Genomic DNA, 21,310 nt, shown 5'->3' with positions numbered 1-21,310 from the left:
TTGATCCTGGGGAACTGAGTTTGATTCCCACTGCAGCTCCTTGTGACTCTGGGCAAGTCACTTAACCCTCCATTGCCCCAGATACAAAATAAGTACCTGAATATATGTAAACTGCTTCGAATGTAGTTGCAAAAACCTCAGAAAGGCGGTATATCAAGTCCCATTTCCCTTTCCCCTTACTCAGCTGAGGGTTATTCTCTCAGGTCAGCCAGGCAGAAATTGGTCTGTATGGAATCTCGGACCATGTGTTGGTCTGGATTCAGTTACGGGTGGGGGGGGGGATCTCTTAACAGACCACAGTGAAGATTTCCATTAGAATTATACACAGATACTCAATACCAGGCCTATATTATTACTACTACTACTATTTAGCATTTCTATAGCGCTACAAGGCATACGCAGCGCTGCACAAACATAGAAGAAAGACAGTCCCTGCTCAAAGAGCTTACAATCTAATAGACACACAAGAAATGGCAGGACTTTCATACGCATAACAGCAGACACATAGCTCAACCTATTTTATTTTGGGAAACAGCTAAGGCAGTTCTGAGAGGGGACACAATAGTCTATTGTATCTGTAAAAGACGGATGTGGGATCGTAATATCCTGCATCTAGAGACTCAAATTCGAACAAGTAGGATGCAATCTAGTCGCTTCCCAACAGAGAGTAACAAATCCTCTGTTTTGTTCAAATTGAACTGAACGAACTTCACCACCAAAGAGCAGTAAAGGCTAATTTTTATTATAACTATCAACTTTTTATATACATGGTAACAAGAGTGGGAAGCTTATGGCAAAATTAATACAAGATCAACAGGGGCGCAAAAAGACAACCAGATGGCTCCCTTACTAACTCTGACACAGCTATCAATGGAATTTTTAGGGAGTATTATGCCGCACTGTATGAATGTACGCCTACCCTGTCGAGATCATTGTATTTAGAGAATTTAGATCTGCCTAAGATTTCCTCGCAGCTAGTTGACCTGAACAGGCCTATTATGGAAGATGAATTGTATCTGGCCATTGACGGCTCTTGCAAGTTGGGGAAGGTGCCAGGGCCAGATGGCTATTGGGCCAAATTTTACAAGCTTCTGGTTTCAGACATTCTACCTCATCTGCTCATATATTTTCACAATATTTTGCTTACTAATCACTTCCCCCAACTCTACATCTAGCACAGATGATTGTACTGCCTAAGCCAGGGAAGGATCTGTTGATGCCCTCTTCCTATCAACCTATATCTTTGCTTCATTATGAGACAAAATTGCTGGTTAAGATCCTGGCAAATAAGCTAGCAAAGGTACTCCCCTCTCTGGTGTCTGAGTCCCAGGTGGAGTTCGTGCGAGGACGATCAGCGGTTAAGAACATCAGAGCGATGCTGGCATCCTTGGAGCGGGTCTGTCACCATCGGATGGCTTCCTTATTAGTCTTTTTTGATGCTGAGAAAGCATTTGATAGGGTGTCCTGGGAGTTTTTATTTTTGGTTTTAGATGTCACGGTTGTGCCCATGTTTCGTGCTGTCCTTTCTCTCGCCACCTGGTGGCCAGACCTGGTGGCTGCAATGGACTGTCTGGTTATTGTCACCCGTTCCAGATTTCAGCCTAGTCCGGTCTGTATCTTCCGGGCTGCCAGACTTGCTTGCTTTGGTTGAACCTACACAGCACCTGTAGTTGCCTGGTGATTGCTGCAGCTTGAGCCTCAGCTGCTGCTGGACTTACTAGCCGTTTTGAAACCTTTCTGCTTTGCCTTTGCATCGCCTAAGGCCCTGAGGTTTGTCGGTGTGCTGTGTGCACGTCTGCCTGATCTGGTTTTACTGTATTGGCTCTTGTTTGATTTCTAGCTAGTCTGTGTGTAGTTTAGTTTAGGGCTATTGTTTGTTTCTTAGTCTTGTTCCTGGTTTGCAGTTCTTTGTGTAGTTCTTAGGTTCTGTGTTGTCTGTCTTCTGTGGCTGCTTGCAGCTTTCAGTCTCTGTCCCCTAGCTTGTCCACTCCCTGCCTTGTGTTGTATTGTCTGTCTGTGAGTCCTAGCCCAGTTTCTTGCCTTTTTGCCCTTGTTCATTTGCTTTCCCCTTTGACCCTCAGTCCCTGTGCTGCCTAGCTGATATCCAGTCCCGGCCCTGTCCAGTAAGTCCTGCCGGCCGCCTAGAGCCAGGGGCTCAACTCCTGGGGAAGGGCGACTAAGTGCAGGCTAAGTGTTAGAGTTCTGCCTTGCCTGTGGTGTGGGGTGGTTTTGCCTGCCGCTCCTCAGCAGTGGTCCAAGGGCTCACAAACCTAGTTCCAGCTTTGGAAAACGTAACATTAGAGGCATATGGATTCAAGGGGGTGATTCTTGATGCAATAAAGCTATTGTATTCTAATCCCCAAGCTATTTCTCACAGACATTTTCCATCCGGAGAGGCACCAGACAGGTGTGCCCTTTATCCCCGTTATTGTTTGTACTCACTTTGGACCTGCTAATTAGGGAAATTCAACAACATCCAGAAGTCTCGGGAGTTTCTCTTAGTGGGATGAGTTTTTATCCATATTTGCAGATGATCTATTAGTCCATATTACCAACCCTTTTAGCTCCTTGCCTGCTTTAATGGAGATGTTTGAAGAGTATGGAGATTTTGCAGGGTTTAACTCAACTATTCTGAACCTTTAGGCTGGTAAGCTTCACTTCAGTGGTTAGAAAACTAATAGAGATGCTGCTGAAAGAAAGAATAGTGAACTTCTAGAATCCAATTGGTTGCAAGATCCAAGGCAGTATGGTTTTACCAAAGGAAAATCTGCCAAATGAGTCTGATATCTTTGACTAGGTGACAGAGAACTGGATAAAGGACACATTTGATGTAATCTACTTGGATTTCATTAAAGCCTTTGATACAGTTCCTCATAGGAGATGCATGAATAAGTTGAGAGAATTGAAGTTAGGACCCAAAGTGGTGAACTGAATTGGAAACTGGTTGATAGATGACAGAGGATGGTAGTAAATGGAATCTGATCAAAGGAAAGGAAGGCGAATAGCGGAATGCCTTAGGGATTAGTACTGAGGCCAATTCTATTTAATATATTTGTGAGCAACATTAGTGAAGGTTTAGAAGGAAAATTATGCCTTTTTGCGGATGACACAGATTTCCAACAGAGTAGACACCCCAGAGGGGTGCCTCCATATTCATTGGGGAAATCATGAAAACCTGACTGGGTGGTGGCCCTCAAAGACTACGATTGCCTGCCCTTGCTCTAAGGACATAGAGAATAGAAGCAGTTCAGAGGAAAGCAGCAAAAAGTATTTAGGGTTTGCACCAAAAGACGGTAGAGAAAAGACTTGATGAGCTGAATGTGTATGCCTTAAAAGGAAAGGAGGTTTAGGGGAGATATGATAGATATTAAATACTTGAAAGGTATTAATATAAAAACAAATCTTTTCCAGAGATGGGGAAATGGTAGAACTAGAGGACATGGATTGAGATTACAGGGGGTTTGATTTAGGAGTAACATCAGGAAGTACTTTTCACAGAAAGAGTGGTGGATGCCTGGAGTGTCCTCCTGGGGCAGATGGAGATGTAACCTGTGACATGATTCAAAATTGTGTGGGATAAACACAAAGGATTTTTATATGGAAAGAGATTGGAAACAAAACTTAATTGTGCTTAGACAGCAACTCCAGTAGTTAAGGCCAGTGCTGTGCAGACTGCAGTGGTTTGTGTCCTGAAAATGGCAAAAACAGAGCAAAGTCGAGATTCAAATTTCAATAAATTCGGTTCAGTCTCATATACACGTCATCACTAATATCACTGAAATTTCACACAGCTGCTCATCTACTGCCTCTAGAGAAGGTTATCGGGTTTGGAAATTTTTTAAAAATCCCTATCTTACTAGGCTTGCCTGGTTTCACTAGTAGTGCATTGACCCATCAATCCTCTGAAGTGATTTTAGAACTAATTTAAAGGTTGCTTTGAAAATCTTTACTATCTCCTCTCCACACTTATTAGAATCGGTCAAATTGATTAATATATGAAGACCTTTTAAAAAAATATTTATTTAAATCAAGTATAAGGATTAATAATGATTACAAAATGATTATTAGTAATGATACTGTATCAATATGAAATGTATAATTATAAAACACTAGGAAAAAAGGCCCGTTTCAGACACAAATGAAGCGGGCGCTAGCAAGGTTTTTCTGGGAGTGTGTATGTTTTACAGAGTGTGTGTGATAGAGAAAGAGTGAATGTGTGAGTGTGTGTGTGTGTGTGACAGAGTGAGACTGGGTGCAAATGTGTCTGTGTGAGAGAGAGTGTGTGTGTAAGAATGAGAGTGTGTGCCAGGGCCCCCCCCCTCCCTTCCAGTTCCAGGGGGCCCTCCTCCCTCCCAGTTCCTGGGTTTTTGTCCCCCCCCCCCCCCGTCCCTGTCAGTTCCAGGTTGGCTGCCCCCCCCCCTCCCTGTCCCCCAGTTTGTGTCGCCCCCCCTTCCAGTTCCAGGGTCGGCCTCCCTGCCTCCCAGTTTCAGAGTCGGCCCCCCACACTCCCTACCTCCCAGTTCCAGGGTGGCCCTCCCCCCTCCCTCTCTCCCTCCCAGTTCCGGGGTCCCCCTCCCCCTTCTCCTCTCCCTCCCAGTTCTAGGGTGTCCCTCCCTCCCTTCGTCGGGCGCTGAGAGCCAGAGTGCTTTAGCAGCAAAGGCCACCTCGCAAATGCTCCCTTTTCTCCTTCAACAAAGTTACCTTTGAAACAGAGATTGTTTTGGAAAGGGTTTTTTTTTTCTCTGACTCTTTAAAGATGCTGTGTGAACCGTTCAGTGAAGCCACAGTGAGCTTCAGAACATTGGAGGAGTTGTGTCGTCTGATTACCCGCCCTCGACGTCATCACATTTTGACACGAGGGCGGGGCAGAGATGGATGTCTACACCGTTACGAACCCACGATTCTCCGAGGACAAGCAGGCTGCTTGTTCTCACGACTGGGGTTGACGTCCGCGGCAGCCCCCACCAACCGGAAGAAGCTTCGCGGGACGGTCGGCACGCAGGGCACGCCCACCGCGCATGCGCGGCCGTCTTCCCGCCCGTGCGCGACCGCTCCCGCCAGTTACTTTTTTTCCGCGACTGGAGAGAGTTGTGCAATTGCCTCTCTCTCCGTTCAGCCGCCGGATTTTTCGACCGCGTTTACGCGGATCGTTGCTTTGACCCGTTCGGTTCCTCTTTCTTTCTTTCTTTGTATTGTTAAAAAAAAAAAAAAAAAAAAAAAAAAAAAGATTTTCGCGCGTGTGGAGCACGCGCTCCCCTTTTCCCTCGCTTCCAGCGGGGACGCCTCATTGCGGCCTAGTGGCCGCTCGGTCGGCTAGTTTTTTCGTGGTGTGATTTTAGCCACCATTGCCGACTTTGACTTCGCCGACGCGATTTTTCCGTCGATGTCCTCGAAGGTCCCGAGTGGATTTAAAAAGTGTGGTCGCTGCGGCCGGCCGATCTCGCAGACCGACACCCACGCTTGGTGCCTCCAGTGCCTCGGGCCGGAGCACAATCTCAAGTCGTGCGCGCTGTGTCTCGGTCTCCGGAAACGGACTCAGGTTGCGAGGCAAGTTCTGCGGGACCGTCTTTTTGGAACTTGCGCCGGCCCCTCGACGTCGACCTCGACGGCATCGGTATCGAAGGCCGGTTCTTCGGTACCGGTATCGATGCCCGAGACATCGGCACCGATGGCAGCGACCCCAGGAGAACAGGTCCCGTCGGCCCGCCGGTGAGAGTGGGGTTGAGAGGCCGCGTGGGCAGTCGGCCCCGGTCACTCCCTCAGCTCGTGAGCCACGGGACCGAACCCTGTCGGACCCGGTACCTCGAGACCGAGGGGGATCGACCTCCTCCTCCTCCATGCCCTCCGGCGCCGGTGACGTGCACCGGAAAAAAGATAAGAAGCGCCGTCACCGGGAGCCCTCGGTGCACCCTGAAGAGGAGTCGACGCCGAAGCGTCATCGCAGAGAGGAGAGATCTCCGTCGGTGGTGGAGGTACCGACGCGTCGGGGTTCCGGCACCTCGGTGCCGTCTCCTGGCCCCCAGCAGCTTCTGGCACCGACACCCTTACCGGCCCCACTGCCTTTCCCGGCAGCGGGCCTGGACGAGTGCCTCAGAGCCATCCTTCCGGGGATCCTGGAAGGGCTGATGCGCCAGGCTGTGCCGGCGTCGGGGGTGCTTGCGCCCCCGGCGCCGATGACTGTGGCGCCGGCGAGCTCTAGCCCGGCGCCGGAGCTGTCGACACCGCCGCCGCTTGCGGTGCCGGTCTCGACCGCCACGCAGGTGGAGTCCCCGTCGACGTCGATGGAGGGAGCTCCGTCCCCGCCGGCGCGGGAGTCCACCGCTCGACGACACCGAGACCTCGGTGCCTCGACGTCGAGCCGGGCCCGGTACCGGACTCAGCTACATGAGCTAATGTCCGATACCGAGGATGAGGACTCGTGGGGGGAAGAGGAGGACCCGAGATATTTCTCCTCAGAGGAGTCTACGGGCCTTCCCTCGGACCCCACGCCGTCACCGGAGAGGAAGCTCTCACCTCCTGAGAGTCTCTCCTTTGCCTCCTTTGTGCGGGATATGTCTATAAGCATTCCCTTTCCCGTGGTCTCTGTGGAAGAGCCGAGGGCCGAGATGCTCGAGGTCCTCGACTATCCATCACCACCTAGAGAGTCCTCCACGGTACCGCTGCACAATGTCCTGAAGGAGACGCTGCTTCGGAACTGGGTGCGACCACTAACTAACCCCACCATTCCCAAGAAAGCAGAGTCCCAGTACAGGATCCACTCTGACCCAGAGCTCATGCGGCCCCAGTTGCCCCATGACTCAGCGGTCGTGGATTCTGCTCTCAAGAGGGCACGGAGTTCGAGGGATACCGCCTCGGCGCCCCCGGGGCGGGAGTCTCGCACTCTGGACTCATTTGGGAGGAAGGCCTACCAATCCTCCATGCTCGTGACCCGCATCCAATCATACCTGCTCTATATGAGCATCCACATGCGGACCAATGTGCAACAGCTGGCGGACCTGGTCGATAAGCTCCCGCCGGAGCAGTCCAGGCCATATCAGGAGGTGGTCAGGCAGCTGAGGGCGTGCAGAAAGTTCCTGTCCAGGGGGATTTTTGACACCTGTGACGTGGCATCTCGTGCTGCGGCCCAAGGTATAGTGATGCGCAGGCTCTCATGGCTGCGTGCCTCTGACCTGGACAACCGCACCCAGCAGAGACTGGCTGACGTCCCTTGCCGGGGGGATAATATTTTTGGCGAGAAGGTCGAGCAGATGGTTGACCAACTGCATCAGCGGGAAACCGCTCTCGACAAGCTCTCCCACCGGGCGCCTTCAGCACCCGCCCCCGCGGGCGGGCGTTTTTCCCGGGCTCGGCAGGCTGCACCCTATTCTTTTGCGAAGCGTAGGTACAACCAGCCGGCCCGAAGGCCTCGTCAGGCACAGGGACAGCCCCAGCGCGCTCGTTCCCGTCAACAGCGTGCGCCTAAGCAGCCCCCTGCGCCTCCACAGCAAAAGCCGGGGACGGGCTTTTGACTGGATCCACGGGAACATAGCCGCCCTACAAGTGTCCGTACCGGACGACCTGCCGGTCGGAGGGAGGTTAAAATTCTTTCACCAAAGGTGGCCTCTCATAACCTCCGACCAGTGGGTTCTCCAAATAGTGCGGTGCGGATACGCCCTGAATTTGACCTCCCTGCCTCCAAATTGTCCTCCGGGAGCTCAGTCTTTCAGCTCCCATCACAAGCAGGTACTTGCAGAGGAACTCTCCGCCCTTCTCAGCGCCAATGCGGTCGAGCCCGTACCACCCGGGCAGGAAGGGCAGGGATTCTATTCCAGGTACTTCCTTGTGGAAAAGAAAACAGGGGGGATGCGTCCCATCCTAGACCTGAGAGGCCTGAACAAATTCCTGGTCAAAGAAAAGTTCAGGATGCTTTCCTTGGGCACCCTTCTGCCAATGATTCAGAAAAACGATTGGCTATGTTCCCTGGATTTAAAGGACGCATACACTCACATCCCGATACTGCCAGCTCACAGACAGTATCTCAGATTCCGCCTGGGCGCACGGCACTTTCAGTATTGTGTGCTGCCCTTTGGGCTCGCCTCTGCCCCACGAGTGTTTACAAAGTGCCTCGTGGTGGTAGCGGCCTACCTACGCAAGCTGGGAGTGCACGTGTTCCCATATCTCGACGATTGGCTGGTCAAGAACACCTCGGAGGCAGGAGCCCTCCGGTCCATGCAGTGCACTATTCAACTTCTGGAGCTGCTGGGGTTTGTGATAAATTACCCAAAGTCCCATCTCCAGCCAACTCAGTCTCTGGAATTCATAGGAGCGCTGCTGAATTCCCAGACGGTTCAGGCCTACCTTCCCGAAGCGAGGGCCACCAATCTCTTGGCCCTGGCTTCGCAGACCAGAGCGTCTCAGCAGATCACAGCTCGGCAGATGTTGAGACTTCTGGGTCATATGGCCTCCACAGTTCATGTGACTCCCATGGCTCGTCTTCACATGAGATCTGCTCAATGGACCCTAGCTTCCCAGTGGTTCCAAGCCACCGGGAATCTAGAGGATGTCATCCGCCTCTCCACCAGTTGCCGCACTTCACTGCTCTGGTGGACCATACGGACCAATTTGACCCTGGGACGTCCATTCCAAATTCCGCAGCCCACGAAAGTGCTGACGACGGATGCATCCCGCCTGGGGTGGGGAGCCCATGTCGATGGGCTTCACACCCAGGGTCTGTGGTCCCTCCAGGAAAAGGATCTGCAGATCAACCTCCTGGAGCTCCGAGCGATCTGGAACGCACTGAAGGCTTTCAGAGATCGGCTGTCCTGCCAAATTATCCAAATTCGGACAGACAATCAGGTTGCAATGTATTACGTCAACAAGCAGGGGGGCACCGGATCTCGCCCCCTGTGTCAGGAAGCCGTCGGTATGTGGCGTTGGGCGTGTCGCTTCGGCATGCTTCTCCAAGCCACGTACCTGGCAGGCGTAAACAACAGTCTGGCCGACAGACTGAGCAGAGTCATGCAACCGCACGAGTGGTCGCTCCATTCCAGAGTGGTACGCAAGATCTTCCGAGAGTGGGGCACCCCCTCGGTGGATCTTTTCGCCTCTCAGACCAACCACAAGCTGCCTCTGTTCTGTTCCAGGCTTCAGACACACGGCAGGCTAGCGTCAGATGCCTTTCTCCTTCATTGGGGGACCGGCCTCCTGTATGCTTATCCTCCCATACCTTTGGTGGGGAAGACCTTACTGAAGCTCAAGCAAGACCGCGGCACCATGATTCTGATAGCGCCCTTTTGGCCCCGTCAGATCTGGTTCCCTCTTCTTCTGGAGTTGTCCTCCGAAGAACCGTGGAGATTGGAGTGTTTTCCGACTCTCATTTCGCAGAACGACGGAGCGTTGCTGCACCCCAACCTTCAATCCCTGGCTCTCACGGCCTGGATGTTGAGAGCGTAGACTTCGCGGCGTTGGGTCTGTCTGAGGGTGTCTCCCGGGTCTTGCTTGCCTCTAGGAAGGATTCCACTAAAAAGAGTTACTTTTTCAAGTGGAGGAGGTTTGTCGTTTGGTGTGAGAGCAAGGCCCTAGAACCTCGTTCTTGCCCTGCACAGAACCTGCTTGAATACCTTCTGCACTTATCAGAGTCTGGCCTCAAGACCAACTCAGTAAGGAATCACCTTAGTGCGATTAGTGCTTACCATTATCGTGTGGAAGGTAAAGCCATCTCTGGAGAGCCTTTAGTCGTTCGATTCATGAGAGGTTTGCTTTTGTCAAAGCCCCCTATCAAGCCTCCTACAGTGTCATGGGATCTCAACGTCGTCCTCACCCAGCTGATGAAACCTCCTTTTGAGCCACTGAATACCTGCCATCTGAAGTACTTGACCTGGAAGGTCATTTTCTTGGTGGCAGTTACTTCAGCTCGTAGGGTCAGTGAGCTTCAAGCCCTGGTAGCTCATGCTCCATATACCAAATTTCATCACAACAGAGTAGTGCTTCGCACCCACCCAAAGTTCCTGCCGAAGGTGGTGTCGGAGTTCCATCTTAACCAGTCAATTGTCTTGCCAACATTCTTCCCCAGGCCGCATACCCGCCCTGCTGAACGTCAGTTGCACACATTGGACTGCAAGAGAGCATTGGCCTTCTACTTGGAGCGGACACAGCCCAACAGACAGTCCGCCCAATTGTTTATTTCTTTCGACCCTAACAGGCTAGGGGTCGCTGTCGGGAAACGCACCATCTCCAATTGGCTAGCAGACTGCATTTCTTTCACTTACGCCCAGGCTGGGCTGACTCTTGAGGGTCATGTCACGGCTCATAGTGTCAGAGCCATGGCAGCGTCGGTGGCCCACTTGAAGTCAGCCACTATTGAAGAGATCTGCAAGGCTGCGACGTGGTCATCTGTCCACACATTCACATCTCATTACTGCCTCCAGCAGGATACCCGACGCGACAGTCGGTTCGGGCAGTCGGTGCTGCAGAATCTGTTTGGGGTGTAAATCCAACTCCACCCTCCAGGACCCGAATTTATTCTGGTCAGGCTGCACTCTCAGTTAGTTGTTCTTCGTAGGTCAATTTCTGTTGTACCCTCGCCGTTGCGAGGTTCAATTGACCTGGGTTCTTGTTTTGAGTGAGCCTGAGAGCTAGGGATACCCCAGTCGTGAGAACAAGCAGCCTGCTTGTCCTCGGAGAAAGGGTATGATACATACCTGTAGCAGTTGTTCTCCGAGGACAGCAGGCTGATTGTTCTCACCTACCCTCCCTCCTCCCCTTTGGAGTTGTGTGTTTCATCTTTTGCTAGTCATTCAACTGGCGGGAGCGGTCGCGCACGGGCGGGAAGACGGCCGCGCATGCGCGGTGGGCGTGCCCTGCGTGCCGACCGTCCCGCGAAGCTTCTTCCGGTTGGTGGGGGCTGCCGCGGACGTCAACCCCAGTCGTGAGAACAATCAGCCTGCTGTCCTCGGAGAACAACTGCTACAGGTATGTATCATACCCTACCCTGGTCCCTGCAGTGAAGCCACGGAGTGAGCTTCAGAACGTTGGAGTTGCGAATTATGTCGGGGTGGGCGGGGCTGAGGGCAGGGCTATGAGTGGTGCTGAGACCCTACGAACACTACAAGGGGGGCTTCAGGGGCAGGCTTCAGGGCTTCAGTGGCACGGAGTAAGCTTCAGAACGTTGGAGGTGGGAATATATAGATTTTGAGAACTGTTTTAAAGATACTATATTATCCTATATAATAATTTGCACCTCACCTCCCAAAGAGGAAATGTAAATCCTTTCATAGTGCATTTGAAGCATACATGGGATGTGTTGAAAAGTAAATTTAAGAAGGGAGTTAAAACCTCAACATTGGCTCATATCATCCATGAAGCTGAGTTCCCAGCTGGGCAGGCGGGGGGTACATTTCGTGAGTGGTATAGAAAAGGCCTGCGGAGATTCCGGGATTTACTGTCAGATCGGACACTGAGAGCATTTGGGGCACTACGGAGGAAGTTTGACCTGCGGGAGTCTGATTATTGTGCATACCTGCAGGTCAAGCACTATATGAGCAGACAGGGGTGGCTACAAGTTGACCTGAGGGAACAGGAGCCCTTAGAAAATATATGGGTCATTCTGGAGGGAGGGAGGAGAGGTATTTCTAGACTTTATAGGTATATTAAGGGAAGCACTTTGATTAAATTACCTTATATGAAAGCATGTGAGCGTGATTTGAATAGTGAATTGAGTGTGAAGGAATGGGAACGGGTGTGCATGGAGGTGAAAAAGGCATCTGTATGTGTGCTAATTAAAGAAAACGCCTACAAAGTTCTAAGTAGATGGTATTACACACCGGATAGGCTAAAACGAATGTACCCCACTGTTTCAGACCGGTGTTGGCGGTGTGAAGAAGAATTAGGTAGTTTTTTTGCATGTGTGGTGGACATGTACTCCTGTACGCTCTTTCTGGGAAGAAATAGCTATGTGCTTGACATCTATCTTGGATACCCAATTCCCTGCAGAGCCAAAGTGGTGTTTGTTGGGGTGGGGAAATAAAAGGGGCAAGAAGTGGCAGAAGCGGCTAAAAAGACTATGTTTGGCAGCTGCAAAGCTGGAGATAGCCGCCCACTGGAAACAAAGAGTGGGTCCTTCAATTTTAGAGTGGAAAACGAGACTCCGGAACATAGTGGGACTAGAGCAACTGACTGACAGAAGGATGGGCAGATATGAGCCTGCTGCGACGGAGTGGACGCATTTAGAACATTTATGGAGCACTGCTATTAATGCTCAGGGGATTCAGCCATGAAAGAGAAGGTGGGGAGGGGTGGGAGGTAGGGGAGAAAATCACTTATGTTTTGAAACTGGTTGAATTGAAGTTCACTTTGTTTGTACAACTGCACAGCTGGTTAGCTGAGTGTATGTATATTATATCATTGATGGAGTGTTTAATAAAAATTATTTTTCAAATCAAAAAAAATAATAATTTGCACCTCCGTCTGGCTGCCTGGGTTCGTAACACAGTTCCTATTGGTCCGCCCTGGGAATGACATTACAGGGCAGACCAATGGGAAGTGAGAGGGAAGGGAACCCAGCAGCAGCCACCGGAGGTGAGTAAACAAACGCCTCCCCCCCCCCCCCCCAAGTTCCATGATCCCCTACCTACCTCCCTCCCTCCTTCCACTCCTGTCCGTCCGTCCGTCCAAGTTCCACGGGCCACGACGGCCTCACTCCCGTTGGAGTTCCACGCCCCCTCTCTCCTCCCATTTCCGCCACCCAGCGCCTCCCTTCCTCTGTCTCTGTGGCCTCCGAGTGCAAGGAGGATGTGTGCAGGTGCCCCAGCCCTTCGTAAGTAGCAGCTGCTGTTTAAAAAGTTTTACCTCCTGCTCCGCTGGCAACACTGAAGTCCAGCAAGTACAGACGCCGCTTCAGACAGCCTTTGGTTTCGCTTCTGTTTCAGCTCTTCTGGTCCCGCTCTTCCGCAAACAGGAAATGAGGGTGGGACCAGAGGAACAGCTGAAACAGAAGCAAAACCACAGCCTGTCTGAAGCGGAGGAGGGGGGGGTGTGGATATCGGAGGAGGGGGGGCCTGGAACTCGGACGGCACTGGGGCCATCGGACTGGAATGGGGAGGGGGGACTGGAGTGGGGAGGGGTCCTGAGATGAGAGAGGGGGGTCAGGAGGGGGTCATGGGGAGGAGGAGGGGGTCAAGAGGGGGAGTTCCCTTTCTGTTGGAAACTGGCCTCTTTTACTAGTATTAAATATTTAAATGTCTGAATGAAAATTGCTTTGGTAGTTTTATATATATGATTGAATTTTTATGTGTGTTTGTTAATTTTCTTGTTCTCCTGAGGGCAAGAGTTGGCCATTCCAAGATTTTAATAGGGAAACTTGTTTTGAATTTGTGTTAATAACGATTTTTCCCATATCTATTTTACCTAACTTATGTGTACTTTGACTGTTTGATCATACAAAGTAGGTACAGTACTTTGGAAGAAGATTCTTATAGGAAAGAAGTAAAGCAGGAGAGACACATGAATGGAGATTAACACTTAAATACCTCTAAAGTTGTATATTTTTTCTGTTTATGTCCTTATATTTGCCAATTTCAGATAAAACTGAAGATGATGCAGATCGAGAGGCACAGCTGTTGGAGATGAGATTGACTCTGACTGAGGAGCGAAATGCAGTCATGGTTCCTTCAGCAGGAAGTGGCATTCCCGGAGCACCAGCAGAATGGTAGGAAAGCCATATATCATAAACTTTGGGTTTGTTCTCTAGAATCATCTAACCATGGGTAACATTAGTGATGTAACCATTATTTATATCTAAGCTTCTAAGTCTACTGTGGCTTTGCTGAGGGACACAGAGTTACACTGAAAAATACAGGGCATCTTTAGTTTTATGTGCCTCTGCTTCAGAAGACTAATGCCTTGCTTACATTACCTCTCCTCTTAAGCATTCCTTTCAACATAATTCATACTCAGCAGTAACTTTGCCTAATTATGACCAGTAGATGGGGGAACATTCTAGCAGCATATTCATAAAGGTATATTAGTTGCAGAATTTATTTGTTTAAACATTTTATATACCATTTCCCTAATGACAATCATCATTCAAAATGGTTGATGGTATCATAAAGTACAATAAAAGTCAAGAACAGATTGAAAATATAAGAAATAAAAATAATAAATTAATTAACCTTATATCATCAATAGCCCACTCATTTCTGTTCAGCTATCAGGGATCAAATAGATCTTAAAGGCCTTCCTGAACTGCTGTATAAAATTATGTTGTTTTAAGTCTAATGGTAATTTATTAATTGTTAATAAAGAGTTTCACACAGCGAAGGTTGAAATATATTTACTTCTAAAAGCCTGCCAATTAAAACAAAAATTGGCTGCCAAAATTTAAGAATTTTAATATTGAATTATCTTGATTCTTCTGGTAGTTTCAAATTAGGATGTAATTTTCTTAACTTCCAAAAATACCAGAATTCCTGGTTATGGTAAGTTTTCTGGACCATTAGCATTCCAACTTTCAGATAAAAAGGCACTTAAATTGCATAAGATGATACACTTTACATGCATGTAATTGATTCCTGAGTCAAGAAAATAGAACCCTAAAAACTCATTCTGTCTTCATTGACAAAAATAATCCTAAACTTCCCCAGTTCCTACATCAGTAGTAAAGAATACTGCACTGTTGGCTTTGAAAAAAATAACCAAAATGTTAGTTCACTGGCCATTCATTTATAAGGATGCAAAATCATAAAAATGCATCTACTGATGTTTTCCTGTTATGCTTCTGGTTTTAGGCAATGGGCCTGTTTAGTCAGCAAATGCTTCTTGTCATTTTCTAAGCATTAAGGAAAGAAAATTACATGACATTAAAATGTTTGTACTATATATGAAGGAAAGGAGGAACATGAAAAATGTTGCACACATTTTAGAAGTAATAAACTCTTAGATAACAGATATTTTGCATCTCTTAGGTAAACACAATAGTTTGCCAGGCTCAGGCCTTCATACATGAAGCCTACATATATATATGGCAACAATGAAGAGACAATGCTTCGGAGGTATGCGTGCATGTGCCTACACTCTTGCAGAGTAAAGGCCTACACTATCTTTCATGAGGATCAGCAAGACATAGCCATTGCCTATCTGGCTCAGAGAATTTTGATGGAAATTTTCTTGCCTTGTTAAAAAAAAAAAAAAATATATATATATATATATATATATATATATATATATATATATATATATATATATATATATATATATATATTTTTTTTTTTTTTTTTTTTTTAACAAGGCAAGAAAATTTCCATCAAAATTCTCTGAGCCAGATAGGCAATGGCTATGTCTTGCTGATCCTCATGAAAGATAGTGTAGGCCTTTACTCTGCAAGAGTGTAGGCACATGCACGCATACCTCCGAAGCATTGTCTCTTCATTGTTGCCTGTGACAGAACAATGTGTTTTAATTCTGTAGAATTGCCTTTATTGATTTTGAAGTGTATTTCTCTAGTTTGGTAAGCTGGTGGTGCATGTTTATGCTTAAAGCTGTTACAGAGGACTGACCTCTCATTTTTTTAGTTAGCACACAGATAATAGGAAGTGCCTTGCAGGGATGTAACCAGCTTTTGAAATTACCCACCAGTTACTGCCTGTTGCTTCAGTTTTATCCCGGGAGTGGAGAGGGAGAAAGCTCTTTGCAAAAGCCCTGTAAAAACACAGTTATACGTGATAACTGGTGAGGAGCTATATGTCCTGATTCCCCCCCCCCCCCCCCCCCCAGTTACTTTTTAGGAAGTAAACAAATGTTTAGTTAGTGTTATAATTGATCTGTATTTACCTGTTATTGTTTGCTGATTGCACATTTTTTGTTCATTGTTCAGTTTTTAAAGACAGTAAAGTTTATTGCCTCTGCTGTCTGGACTGATAAAGAATCCTGGTGGTTTGTATTGGGTCTGTGAGTGCTTTCTAGGAACTGGAGGAGCACTGAGAGTATGGCTCCAGTAACTTAGAAATCATTGGAAATAATTTGAGAGCAGGAGACTCTCCCATAGGCAGTTGTGACCCAGTCGGTGAGAAGAGGGTGCTTAATCTAGAGCACAAAGCAGCAAGTGCAGGCGGACCTGAGCTATGCTGGGGATAGACCCTCTAAGTGGCCGTGGGGTAACCCCAGGAGGGTGTCTAAGTATTTCGTGATACTGCTCCTGGCTCTGAGCTGATCCAGCCACAAACTCTTGAGATTACATACTTGAGCTGCCATTCTTTTGAAGCACCACTGGACTAGCAGGTTGGCAACAGACCCTTTCAAATTGGCGAGCCCGGGTTGCAGTAGTCTTGCCAGATTTCTTGTCTCCACAGAAAGATGGTAATGAATGGAGGTTGTTCTGCTGCCACAGTTGTTTGTGTGTATGTTTACATTTGTTGTGCTTGCATTTGTATTATGTAAGTCACCCTAGCAATGGCTTACTGATAGGACTTGCAGTCTCTGTTTTCATAGGTCATACCTTGCATGTGACCTATTTCCTCCCGTTTCTGTGAAACCTGCTAGGTTCAGACTTCAGCCGAGAGAACATACTTTGACCCTATAGGTCCATTCCTCAGCCTCCTAGTCTTATGGATATTCCCTGATCCTCTCCCTGCAGAACAGAATTATCCATCTTGTGCTCAAGAGCAAGCTGTCCACAGCCTCTCTCCCTTTCTTCTCTCTGGAGAAAGTATCCTCTTTTGCACCAGTGTCCAACATTAGAGAATGACACTGGGTCAAAATTTTGCTCGCCCCTGTCCCCGCAAGCTCTGTCCCCGCCCTGTACCCTCTAGCTCAGTCGGATCCCATCCGCACAAGCCTCGAAACAGTTATGCTTTTATATTTAAATCTTCTTATAAAAGTATAAAAAAAGAACAATATTCTGTACAACTGTCATTTATAAATCACAAAAATAATACAGAACAGGAATCAACAAAAACTCCACATATATCCCCTCCACTATCGGGAAAACTGAACAAGCCAAATTACAACAAAATGCTACATAGACAGTTCATGCTAACAGAATACCTCAGTCACACACACACAACACAAATGATAAACATAATTAAAACAAAATCCCAAGGAGCCACATCTTGAATGTTGTAAGCACCAAAGAAATAGAAAGAGATGCATTTCCTCCTTTACTGTGCAATATATAAGGGATCACACATACCAAGGATGGTGTTAGGGGAGTGCAACTAGGGCAACTGCTCCCTGGCCAGAGAGAGTTGTAAGCCTGCTGGAAGCTGAAGAAGGCACAGCCAGGTAGTGGCCTTTGGGGTCCCCTTCCAAATTTCTGCCCTGTACCCCAGCCATGTATAACACCAGCTCTGGCAGAATACACATTTCAAATCTGACACATTCTAATTACAAAATAAAACATAACATTATTTTTTCTGCCTTTTGTCCTCTGGTTATTTTAGTTTTAAAATCATGTTTCCCCAGGCTCTGTTTTCTATTTCCCTCTGTCTTCTCTTAACTCACTCGTCAGGGTCTCCTGTCCATTTGACATTTCATCTCTCTCCATACTCACCATCCATCTGCTGTATTTGTATCACTGTCTTTCCCCATGTTCAGCATTTCCCTTCTCTGTGTCCCTGTATTTAAGAACATAAGAATAGCCATACTGGGTCGCCAATGGTCCATCTAGCCCAGTACCCTGCTTCCAACAGTGGCCAATCCAGGTCACAAGTATCTTGCAGAAACCCAATTAGTAGCAACATTCCATGCTACCAATTTAGAGGCAAACAGTGGCTTCTCCCATGTCCATTTCAATATCAGATTATGGACTTTTCCTCCAGGAACTTGTCCATACTTTTTTTAAAACACAGATATGCTAACTGCTATTATCACATCCTTCAGCAACAAGTTCGAGAGCTTAACTATTCTTTGAGTGAAAAAAATATTTCCTATTTGTGTTAAAAGCATTTCCATGTAATTTGACCATGTATTGACCATTCCAAACACTTAATGCACATGTGATTGAATTGCATTTTTTGTGCCATAGGACTCCAGTGTCTGGCATGGAAACTCACATTCCTGTTATATTCTTGGATCTCAATGGTAAGCTGTATCCAACTATATAAAGAACTCCAGAAAATGGCAACGTGGCTGCATTAAATTCATATTTTCTATGATTTCCTAAGTTACCACTATTGTTTGCTCTGTGGAAACTGTAGTATTATGTTGCATATATTGCATGAGGTTAATATTTAAAAGCACCTATACACAAAATGGCCAAAGATGGTAGACAGAAGGTGCTTTTTCAGGCCCCACTTTTAAAGAGATGAATTGGTCCATCTGCATTCTTCAGTCACTGAAGTGCTCCTCATTATGGAATGTGTTCCCTTTAGAAATAAGACAGAATTGAAACTATTTATCCTTTTGAAAGAAGCTTAAAATGATTAAGGCCCAGTATTCAGCCAGGGAGACCACCATATAAAGATAAGCCCCAGGCCTTTACTGTATACCAGTAGTTCCCAAACCTGATCCTGGAGGCACCTCAGCCAGTCAGGTTTTCAAGATATCCACAATGAATATTCATGGTAGAGATTTGCATGCACTGCCTCCACTGCATGCAAACCTCTCTCATGACTATTTATTTTGGATATCATGTGTATTTTCAGCTACATTATCCAACCAAGTTATTCCCGCTATTTCTGTATTCGGACTTAAACTCGTTAATGGAGAGTGGTAGAATTATCACCGTTAGCATTATAGCTTTTGACCCTACCCCCACACAGCTTCCACTCTTGCACCACTTTATACAGATAAATTTTGGTCATGTAGCAACTTATGAGTCAAAAATATTTATCTGGATATAAATTGATTTGTCCAAAAAAAATGCATATTTTTATGTTGTCAGTACCTGATACTGATCATATAAGTAGTTTTGAATATTGCACCTAAAATTTTCTTCCCTGATGCACTGTTCTCTTCTGCTGTTAGCTAATGACTTTAGCTCCCAAGACAACCTTGACGAGCCTGAAGCTGGTGGATGGGACGCTACACTTGCTGGGGAAGAAGAAGACGAATTCTTTGAACTGCAGATAGTAAAATGTTATGATAATGAGGTGAGGAGGAGCTTAAGTCAATGTGTGAACTGAAGAGGGGGGCTGCTCATTACAGCCTGGAAACCTAGACTGAGATTATTAGAATCTCTTATGCAATGTGGCTATTTTCATTTCTAAGGATTTCTACTTTAAGAATCAGGGCTCCCTTTCTATCACTACAATTACAATTCTAGTAAAATAAGACAAAAAGATGAGAATAGCATCGAACAGTAGGCCCTGTTAGCTTGGCAGTATTATTCCTGAGTGTCATCCCCCTAGTTCTGTAATCTTAGTGCCTAACTGTAAATGACATTTACGCACTAAGATGATAGAATACTAGCCCTTAGCTCGTAAGTGCTGGTTGGGCACTAAGCAGTATTCTACGAGCTTAGTGTGCAACCTGCATATCCCCTAGTTCTATATAATGCACCCAGAAAATACATGCATAACTTGCTAAGCGTATTTGGAACACGCTGTTCCTAAATTCTAATGTACACAGGCAAAATGAGGCATGGTTATGGGCGTTTCTTGGGCATTCCCAAATTTACACACTTAGTTATAGAATATGGCCCATGTACGCCATGTTTTCATTGGTGTAAATGGCGATGCATAATTTTAGGTGCTAGGATATCAAGCGTATTCTATATACTGTGCTTAAATATAAGCACACCTTATAGAATATGCTTAGGCGGAAATGTTTTCTGTGCGGATTTTCTAGGCGCCATATATAAAATCTAGCCCCTAGAGAACAACTGCAAGAGGGACGTACCGATGGGTGGGTCCCACATAGGCATATAACTTATAGAATACCATAAATTACACACTGAAGTGCAACATTTACATGCTAACATTTATGCCTGCCTTTTACATGGCATAAGTGATAGTGCCTAAATGTTGCTGCACAAATGCCGACTTACACTCCATTCTAGAATGGAGTCTGGATGCCCAGACATCATTACAGAATTTGCGCTCGGCACTCGTAATTTCTCAAACAGTGACTTCTGTTTGAGAAATTGTGAGTTTACTTTGAAAGGTTTATTTACCATTCATGCTAGATGTGAGGAATAAACTGTCAGAAGACATCCATTTATAAGACTCCTGAAGCAGGCTGTTGTGACCGAAACACGATTTATGTCTCTTTGGATGTTTGGAACAAATTTGTGTGTTTTATACATCATCTAGCCTTTTCTTAATTAGTTTCACCACTGCTGACTGCTTATAAGGCTGCCATTTTGAAAATGGTGGCACCCAGTGCAGTGCATAGTAGCTAGGCCTTTCCCAGTGCATCCCAGGATGAACTGTGCTGGGCGGGTCACTGTTATTTTCAAGATGGTGGCCTTAGAAGCAGGAGCGAGTGGGCATCACTCCTGATTCCAATTTTGAAGGTACAGAAGAGACGTGGGCATTAGACCGCCAGATAGCCTAAGTCAGGGAGCGAGCCCGCCATAGGTGGGGGGGCCAGGGGGTCCCACTGGATCACCAGATTTTTGTTTTAGTTTGGTCGGGGGTTGGGGTCAGGGGATCATGGACCACTTGGGCCCTTTTTTGGTGCTGAGGTGGAGGTTCCGGGGGCTGTTATTAGTTGTTTTTTTCTTTTTTATTTGGGTTGGGGTTGCATGCTTTTATTTATTTTTTTTCCTCCAAATGTCAACCTTTCTGTCAGTGCTGAGCCAATAAGTTAGTGCAGAGTACTGAGCAGCTAAATAATGCTGTGATTTTAATGTGGCATTAATTTGCATGCTCATTACTTTGAGCATGCCGCGGTGAATTTCTGCATTAGATGTGGGTACAGTGGGTTTTGGGGGGGGGGGGGGTTGGAGGGCTCAACATTTAGCAGCACAAGTGTAACAGGGTGGGGGGGGCATGGACCTGGGTCTGCCTGCCTGAACTGCACTGCACCCATTAAAAACTGCTCCAGGGACTTGCATACTGCTGTCAGGGAACTGGGTATGACATTTCAGGTTGGCATACAGGCTGGCAAAAAAGGTTTTTATTTTTATTTTTTTTTTAGTGTGAGAGGGGGTTGGTGACCACTGGGGGACTACGGGGATGTCATCCCCATTCCCTCCAGTGGTCATCTGGTCAGTTGGGGCACCTTTTTGAGGCTTGGTCGTGAAAATAAAATGACCAAGTAAACCCGGTGAAATACTGATTAACGCCGCTTTTTTTTTTCTCCATTATCCGTGAAAGCCGGCCATCTGGTAGCCACGCCCATGCCCACCCATGTCCCGCCTTCGCTAAGCCACCGACATGCCCCCTTGAACTTTAGC

At 47.2% G+C, this 21,310-nt stretch overlaps 1 protein-coding gene across 1 annotated transcript in view; it reads left to right on the top strand.

The window, feature by feature from the left end:
* KIF13B (kinesin family member 13B) overlaps positions 1-21,310 on the top strand; it is a 427,996-nt gene that overhangs the window by 321,108 nt on the left and 85,578 nt on the right. The window contains exons 28-30 of the mRNA XM_030198710.1: positions 13,558-13,684; positions 17,996-18,051; positions 18,937-19,061. Of these exons, the coding sequence (XP_030054570.1) occupies positions 13,558-13,684; positions 17,996-18,051; positions 18,937-19,061 (308 nt within the window). The remainder of the gene's footprint in view (positions 1-13,557; positions 13,685-17,995; positions 18,052-18,936; positions 19,062-21,310) is intronic.

This window comes from Microcaecilia unicolor, chromosome 3, assembly GCF_901765095.1.
Source record: "Microcaecilia unicolor chromosome 3, aMicUni1.1, whole genome shotgun sequence".
Lineage (NCBI taxonomy): Eukaryota > Metazoa > Chordata > Amphibia > Gymnophiona > Siphonopidae > Microcaecilia > Microcaecilia unicolor.
Note: the sequence above shows the minus strand (reverse complement) of the source record. Positions and strands in the feature narration are given on the sequence as shown.